Here is an 8,544-nt window from a genome sequence, read left to right as displayed (position 1 = left end):
CTCTCCTGACTCAGAGATACTCCCAGCCTTGACCTCCTAATGTAGAGATGTTCCTTCTGGTTAATCCATCTCCCAACCAACTTGCAAATGAGGAAACAGAGCAAATAAAGCTGCAGTCACTGCTCAGGCAGCTGGGACCCCTCTTTAGCCCCCCAGAGCCCTGGTTACGTGGATGGCAGCTGGGAGGGTGCACTGGCTTTTCTTTGTGGCAGTGGAAGGGCTGTCTGGGTCCCCACTAGAGAGCAGCCCTCGGGTCAGGCACCGGGGCGAAGGGCTGGAGCACGCAGGTACCTGACCCTACCACCCTGGCTTTATCATGTACCCTGGGGGTTGAACCCTGGCTTCTTTTGGCTTTTTGATCTCTGCCCAGCACAAGCACAATCGATTCCTTCCAGGGCCTCAGAAGGTCAAACAAAACAATCAAACCACAAAGCAAATGGTACAATTTTAATTCATCCACAAGTCAAATATAAAGGAGGTAAAAGAATGTTCTGCACAAACACAAGAGAGGGAGGGAGACACGGTGCGGATGAGAGAAGGGGAGAGAAAAGACCAGTAAGAAAAGACAGTAAGAAAAGAGAAGGAAGGGGCCAGGAAGGGAAGAAAAGCAAGGGGGCGAGAATGCGGAAGGCGTCCAGGTCCAGTTTGGCCTTGTTTCTACCCTCCTCCCCTCTCCGCGTGTGGAGGACACAGCCTCCTGGGCGCCAGCTCCCAATAGATTGTCCCTTGACCGTCCCAGGCCCCGCTCCGCCCCTCAGTGGGGCCCATGGCTGTCGGTCCAGACCAGACTCACATTAAATAAATTCCAATATACACTGTACAAGAAGGCCAGGGCCATCCCTCATGGCACCAGCCCCAGCCTCCCCACTGAAAACCCCTCTCGGTCCCTCCCTCTGTGCCCGGGGTTAGGGGAAGGGATCTCCGTGGGCGGAGGATGAAGGCCTTCAAGAAGGACTAGCTTGGTTCTCCAATCGGCCTGCCCTGTCCCCGCGTAAAGCCATCTTGGCCACAGGGGACTGCCACGTGACCCCCTTGGGCCAGGCGGGCAGCAGCCGCGCTCCCTCTGAGCCTCTTTGTCACCCCCTGGTGTCCTGCAGCCCTGAGTCCCCTCTGTCCAGCTGCGGCCCGGGCAGCACAGTCTGGGAGTAGGGTGGGGGCGAAGGGTCGTGCAAAACGGCAAGGGAAGAAGGACCCCCCACCCCGGCCTTCCCTCCCCAAGTGGGCCCACGGGACCGAAGGCGAGGCGGGGGCGAGGGCGGGCAGGGAGGGCGGGCGGGGCGGAGACGCGGGCGGGGGCGCCGCCCTCTTCACTCTGCCAGCGGGCGGGCCAGGTTGGCCAGGACCTTGGCTTGGTCCACGGCGTCCAGCAGGTTCTTGGCGTCCACGGCCAGCGTGTGGGAGGCAGTGAGCATCTGCCGCTTGCACTCCTCGCTCAGGGAAGTCACGGCGTTCTGCTGGGCCAGGCGCATCTTGTTGATGAGCTCCGCCAGGTCCTTGTTGAGCAGTTTCTGGGTCCCCTCGATCTGCAGGAAGAGCACACGGGAGGGGCTGGGACCCTGAGGGGCTGCCAAGTCCAGGCCCGGAGGACAGGGAAGCCCTGCAGAGGTCCACCTAGGTGCCGGCCCAGGAAGGTGGGGCCGGGGGAGGGGCTGGGGGGGGGCGGGTGTGACCCAGCCCTGGGCTGAGTCCAAGGCCCCTGCTGGTTGAAGCCAGGTCGTCCAGGTCAAACACTGCAGGCACCCCAGGCCCCAGCCTACCCAAGTCAGCCCCCTCCGATCCAGCCCCACAAGCGCTCCCTCCCTGGCAAAATGCCTGGGTGCTGGCCTGACACGGAGTGAATGGAGAGAAGTCAAGTGCCTCCACACATCTGTAAACTCTCTACAATCTCATCAATAGATCACGGGCTGCGGTCTGGGCTGTAGGGTTTTATTAACCGCTATATCCTGGTATCTAGTGCACTGCTGAACAAAGACTTGGCGTTCATGAGATATTTATCAAGTGAAAGAAAAGACTGGGCCTTCACTGCCCAGGTGCAGCATTCTCGTGCCGGATGGGACCCACCCGGAGGGTGCTCCGCTGGGCTGCTGCAGCCACCCTGAAGGGACCTGGGAAGTGCCCAGGCCCCCCTGCCCTGCCCTGCCTGTCTTGAGTGGTCACAGATGGTGGAGACAGTGGCGGGATGCAGTGGGTCAGCTGTGTGTCACACTGCTGACAGCTAGGAAGTGGTAGCTCAAGGGGGTGTGGGGGCTGTGACTGGGTTTCCAGATAGAAAACCAACAAACGCTCAGAGGCATTGCCTCTGTTTCTAGTCCCACGGCAACAAATTATCATACAGTGGCTTAAAATAAGGCAGATTTATGCTCTTACAGTTCTGGGGGTCACAAGTCTGGAATGCGGCCCCTGGGGCCAACGTCCAGGTGACAGCAGAGCTAAATTCCTTCTGCCAGAAGGGGAACTTCCCTCTTCCAGGGGAGAATTTGTTCCCTGCCTTTTCCAGCTTCACAAGGCTGCTGCCGTCCTCGGCTTGTGGATTCTTCCAGCAATGGCCTCATTCCAACCTCTGCTTCTGTTATCCCATCTCCTTCTCTGACTCTTATGAAACAAATCTCTGCTTCCACCTCCTTCTTACAAGGACCCTTGTGACTACATTGGACCCACTTGGATAATCCAGCATAAGTTTCTCATCTGAAGATCCTTAACTTAATCATCTGCAATGTCTTGTTTGTCACGTAAGGTCACACAGACACAAGCTCTGAGGACCCAGACATCCTTTTTTTGGTTGTTGTTCAGTTGCTAAGTCATGTCTGACTCTTTGTGACCCCATGGACTGCAGCATGCCAGGCTCCCCTGTCTTCCACTGTCTCCCGGAGTTTGCTCAAACTCATGTCCGTTGAGTCACTGATGCTATCTAACCATCTCATCCTCTGCTGCCCGCTTCTCCTTTTGCCTTCAGTTTAGTTCAGTTCAGTTCAGTCGCTCAGTCGTGTCCGACTCTCCACGACCCCATGAATCACAGCACGCCAGGCCTCCCTGTCCATCACCAACTCCCGGAGTACACTCAAACTCATGTCCACAGAGTCGGTGATGGCATCCAGCCATCTCATTCTCCGTCGTCCCCTTCTCCTCCCGCCCCCAACCTTTCCCAGCATCAGAGTCTTTTCCAGTGAGTCAACTCGTCGCATGAGGTGGCCAAAGTATTGCAGTTTCAGCTTTAGCATCAGTCCCTCCAATGAACACCCAGGATTGATCTCCTTTAGAATGGACTGGTTGGATCTCCTTGCAGTATAAGGGACTCCCAAGAGTCTTCTCCAACACCACAGTTCAAAAGCATCGATTCTTCGGCGATCAGCTTTCTTCACAGTCCAACTCTCACATCCATACATGACCACGGGAAAAACCATTGCCTTGACTAGACGGACCTTGGTTGGCAAAGTAATGTCTCTGCTTTTTAATATACTATCAAGGTTGGTCATAACTTTCCTTCCAAGGAGCAAGCGTCTTTTAATTTCATGGCTGCAATCAGCATCTGCAGTGATTTTGGAGCCCCAAAAAATAAAGTCTGACACTGTTTCCACTGTTTTTCCATCTATTTCCCATGAAGTGATGGGACCAGATGCCATGATCTTCAAATCAGGGTCTTTTCCAGCTATCTTATGGGGGCACATTATTCTGCCTACCACTGGCACCATCTCAAGATAGAGCACTGGCACTCCCATTTTGGTTTTCAGTGGTTGCTTCTCATTTAAATAAAGAAAATTAGATTAAATGATCAATTGAAGAAATCTTAACTGCTATTTCTGGGACACACTCACCTTGACCTTAGTAAGAAGGGTGACTAGTCAAAGAATCATGGACAGGATGGGGCTAAAAAGGAGCGTGTGTGTCCTCCTTTGCCTGTCCTCGGGCATTAAGAAGGAAACGGCCACGCACTCCAGTGTTCTTGCCTGGAGAATCCCACGGACGGTGGAGCCTGGTGGGCTGCCATCTGTGGGGTCGCACAGAGTCGGACACGACTGAAGCGACTTAGCAGTAGCAGCAGCAGCAGCCACCATCTGAGACCTAAACTAGGAAATTCGCCCCAGAAAGAGGGCAAGGTCCCTGGGTTCCAACTCTGCCCCCTAGTGGTACCTGCAGAGATATACAGTGCAGAGCCACCTGCTGAAGGCTCTGAGAGGACATGGGGCTGCCCAGGTGGCCCTTCTGGGTCTCCTGTTGAAACACAGCTGGAGCAGGATAAGGGGGCAAGGGACAGTGGATGACACCGACGGGACGAGACACTCACCTCTGTCCGTGAAGATGATGGCAAGGAGGGCAGGAGGTCATCCACACTGCCAATGAGCTTCCTCAGGGTCAGGCCCACATTCTGGGACAGAGAGGGGTGGGTGGCTGTCACCCTTTGCTTTTTTTTTTTAACAGTCTTTATTGAATTTGTTACATTACTTCTGTTTTATGTTTTGGTTTTTTTGGCCCCAAGGCATGTGGGAATCTTAGCTCCCCGACCAGGGATTGAACCTGCATTCCCTGTACTGGAAGGTGAAGTCTTAACCACTGGACCGCCAGGGAAGTCCCACCCTTTGCTCTTTGAGAAAGCCATGTCTCCCTTGAGAAGAGCCCTCCTGGGATGGTGCCTGCCTTCCAAGGCTACCTGGGACTAACATCTCTTTGACAACCTTGCTCTAATGGGGTCTAGTCGGGCAGACTGGGAAGCTCAGCCCTCCCACGTCCTTCCAGGGATGGGCTGAGTGGCCTCGTCCCCTACGTCCACGGCTCATCCCTGGCTCTCACCTTCACCACCACCACGTAGCCCTCGGGAGGCAGCTGGCAGAGCTCATTCTTGAGATCCAGCACGGCCCGCACCAGCTCCATGACGTTGAGGTACACCAGGTCGTCGGTCCGATCCAGGTTGGCTGTGGGCTGGATGGACTGTAGCAGGGAGAGAAGGAGGAGAAGCAGGTGGCCGGAGGGAAGGGTGGAGAGTCAGAGGGACACACTGTTCTTTCCTGGGCATGCACTAGTGGTGCCAGCTCAGCCACCAAGACGTTTCTCTGAAATAATAGTGCCTGGTCCTGGGGGGGCCTCCTTCTCTTCTGCTTCTGGGGCAATGGTTCTTATGTGAGAGTCTGCCTGGGTGTCTTAAAAAACTGCTGGTGGCCAGCCTCACAGAAAAGCAACCGAACCATCACCTGGGCGTGGGGGCCAGGCGGTGTCAAAGCTCTCAGAGGATTCTCATGGGCTGCCAAGGCTGAGAACTGCTGCTCCTGAGTGAAGAAAGCAGCAGCTACCCCAGAACACGGGGGTGCAGGGAGCCAATGGGGGTCCACACCTCCTGCTCCTTGGGACAGGTGAGCTTTCCTCCAGGTCAGGGAGGGGGCTGGTCTTCCCCCTGCTTTTTTTTTTTTTTAAATGAATTAGCTGTGTGGCTTAGACAAGGCATTTGACCTCTGGGCCTCAGCTATATAATGAGGATACAGGACTGGATTCTTTCTGTGGGCCTCTGCAGTCTTTGCAGTCCAGGCCTTCAGTCTTGTGTGGCCCTGATTCCAATCCATTACCAGCTTCAGCAGAGCCAGCACATACCTGTGCGCCAAGCCGTGGTGGTTTCTGCGGGGGAGCTGTGAATTCCGCTGCAAAGGGAAGGGACAATGAGTAGGGGATGTCCTCAGCACCCTGACCCCTCCCTTCGTAGGTGCTGATGACCAAGCCCAGCCCTTCTCTACTACTGCCAGGAGACCCCAGGGAAATGGGACCTGAAACCCGGGACAATGGAAAGTAACCTCTGGTCTCCCTGGTCCTCTGTATGCAGGGACAGGCGCTACTGTCCATTTCAAAGAGAGAAAAAGCCAGAGTCCCAGTGGAGATGGAGTGATGGTGGTGGGTGTTCCAGCACACTGGGCCCTGAGACGCTGACCTTGACTGTCATGAGGGAGAAACCTGCTCTGAAGGCAGCAGGTGACCCTGGAGCCTCACCCAGTGGGTGCAACAGCCACCGATGTGGTAGATTTGTGAAGCTTCCCTATTGTCTGCTTTGTCCATCTGGGGGTCAAGGAAGTGAACTGCTAGAAGCATGCTGTTCTCTGGCCACTCTGATGAACAAAGACACACAGGCCGCGTGGGACTGCTTGGAGTAACAGTCAGAAGACCTGATTCCACTTTCAACTCTTCCCCCTGAGTGGGGCGAGACTAGGGCAGCTCACTGACAGGCCCCGGGCCTTAAGTGTCATCCGTCAAGTAGGAGGGTTTGCTTAGAAGGGCCCTGCAGGAGCCAGATGCCTGGGCTCAAATCTGGGCCCTGCTAATCACTAGCTGTGTGACTTTGGGTAAGTCACTTGCCCTTCCTGTGTATGTTTCATGTCCTTTGTAAAATGGGCATCATGATACGTTGTACCTATTGCACAGGAAGGACTGTGGGGTCTAAACTGACATTTTAAAGCAAATTGGGGCCATGCTTGTCATCGTCTTTGGTGGCTGCCATGGTCACCATCACCACCATCATCAGCCCCATTCCCCTAGGATGGTGATAAAGAGCTTGGCTCACTGCAGGACTGGGACCTGGGAACCTTTGCAGCAAAGTTTGCAACAGGACAATACAAAGAAATGATATGGGACTAAAAATAGCTGTGTGCATGCCGCAGTTGGGGAAAATTCTGGACCAAAAGATACAAAAGAGACAAAAAATAAACCCAAAATAAAACTCAAGAACCATTTCTGAAGAGCCAGGAGCAAAAACTGTGAACTGTGGTGCTGGAGAAGACTCTTGAGAGTCCCTTGGACTGCAAAAAGATCCAACCAGTCCATTCTAAAAGAGATCAATCCTGGGTGTTCATTGGAAGGACTGATGCTAAAGCTGGAACTCCAATATGGCCACCTCATGCGACGAGCTGACTCACTGGAAAAGACTCTGATGCTGGGAAGGATTGAGGGCAGGAGGAGAAGGGGACGACAGAGAATGAGATGCTGGATGGCATCACTGACTTGATGGACATGAGTTTGAGTGAACTCCGGGATTTGGTGATGGACAGGGAGGCCTGGCGTGCTGTGATTCATGGTGTCGCAAAGTCCGACACGACTGAGCGACTGAACTGAACTGAACTGAACTGAGGAGCAAAAAACTGGGTGTTGGGAGCAAAAGCAGGGTACTGCTGCATGCCCCACTGCACGCACCATCACAGAGGGGTGGGCAAACCACCTAAGCCACCCCTCCTGCATGACCCCTGGATCCACCCCTATCCTCACCCCATATAAGGAATGAACTCGCCCCTGCCTCTGGGAGTGAGCAAGGGAGCCTGTTGTTCTCACTTCCTCCTGCAGCCAGCAGTGCAGGAGCCCCGATAAACTTTGCTTGAATTTCCTGTCAGGCATTTAGTCAATTTCTGTTAATTGGGAAAGGCCAACGATCCTGATGGGTACCACCCACTCCCTGCCTTTTAGGGAGGCTCCTGGAAAGACCCTGGGGTCCGGGCAGGCGTGGGTGGGAAAGTCAGTTGGCCCCACCCTCTTTCTTTCTTCCCTTCCTGTGGCCTAGGGAGAAGAGGCACTTCGGAGAGATGCCATGGCACTACTTTAGAGCTTCCGATAGAGTGGGTCAGAGACAGGAAGGATCACCAAGTCCTCCAAATAAATGCAGCAGCAGAGAGGCGTGAACAGGAGCCATGCCGCGAGAGGGGTGGGGGGCAGCAGTCAGAGCAGGGGTGGAGGTGGAGGATAGGAGGTAGTGTATATCGACTCCCAAACTGGGCCTCTCTGCACACTCTGAACTCAGGGCAGATGTTTCTTTCTATGGCAAATAAACTCTGCTTGCTCTCTGCAAGGGGCAGGGAAGGCAGCTGCACACAAGATGCCACGCCCGGGAACATTCCCGCCAAGAGGAAGGGTGCTCACACTTACTGTAGCCGGCCTCCTTCTCTGGGGTCTGGAAGGAAGGAAAGAGAAGAGGTCACTGGTGCAGCCCTGGGGGCCACCCACGTCCCCCCTTAGCTTGTTCCCATCCCCCTTGAGTGTCTATTGAGAGGATTGGAGATCATAGCTGCAGGGGGACCTGGGGACTCCCTGACCGGAAGTGACTTGGGGAGGGGGCGGCCTGGTGCTAAGAGAGCAGATCAAGGGTGAGCTCAGCAAAGAGACTCCAAGATCAGAGTGAAGTGAAAAAAGGTGCTCTCATGAGAGGCAGAGAGGGCAAGGTGGGCAGGTGTGGAGTTGGAGGTCCCACTAACTACCCTCCAAGCCCTCCCTCCAGGTAGAGTGCTCTCCCGGTGACTCACCAGTGGGGACTTGTCGTTCATGTAAACCATGGGGTCCTGCAGAGGGGGAAAACAAATCAGAGGACTTAGGATTCTATAACCAAAAACTCCAAGGCTGCCTGGAGAGCAGTTCACTCCAGCCAGGTGGGGAGCTGAAAGGGGACAAGTTGGCATGGCTCTCTCCCAGGGGAGCACGGTTATCAAAAAGTGTTCAGGGGCTTCCCGGGTGACTCAGCGGTAGTGAGTCCACCTGCCAATGCAGGAGACACCGGTTTGATCCCTGGTCTTGGAGGATTCCACATGCTGC

The 8,544-nt window shown here is 54.8% G+C and overlaps 1 protein-coding gene across 5 annotated transcripts in view; it reads right to left on the bottom strand.

The window, feature by feature from the left end:
- Positions 1-432: 432 nt before the first annotated feature.
- PTK2B (protein tyrosine kinase 2 beta) overlaps positions 433-8,544 on the bottom strand; it is a 149,660-nt gene continuing 141,548 nt past the window's right edge. For 3 of the 5 annotated variants that reach the window (XM_055427266.2, XM_055427270.2, XM_055427268.2), the window contains 6 exons: positions 8,259-8,294; positions 7,879-7,909; positions 5,578-5,624; positions 4,786-4,923; positions 4,283-4,363; positions 433-1,523 (listed from right to left, as the gene is read on the bottom strand). In XM_055427266.2, coding sequence (XP_055283241.1) covers positions 1,308-1,523; positions 4,283-4,363; positions 4,786-4,923; positions 5,578-5,624; positions 7,879-7,909; positions 8,259-8,294 — 549 coding nt within the window. In that variant the 3' untranslated portion in view covers positions 433-1,307. The remainder of the gene's footprint in view (positions 1,524-4,282; positions 4,364-4,785; positions 4,924-5,577; positions 5,625-7,878; positions 7,910-8,258; positions 8,295-8,544) is intronic. The other 2 variants (XM_055427267.2, XM_055427269.2) reach the window with 1 other exon arrangement.

Source organism: Moschus berezovskii, chromosome 7, assembly GCF_049115385.1.
Source record: "Moschus berezovskii isolate FMDL1 chromosome 7, NW_MosBer_1.0, whole genome shotgun sequence".
NCBI lineage: Eukaryota > Metazoa > Chordata > Mammalia > Artiodactyla > Moschidae > Moschus > Moschus berezovskii.
This window is presented reverse-complemented; position numbering and strand designations above follow the sequence as displayed.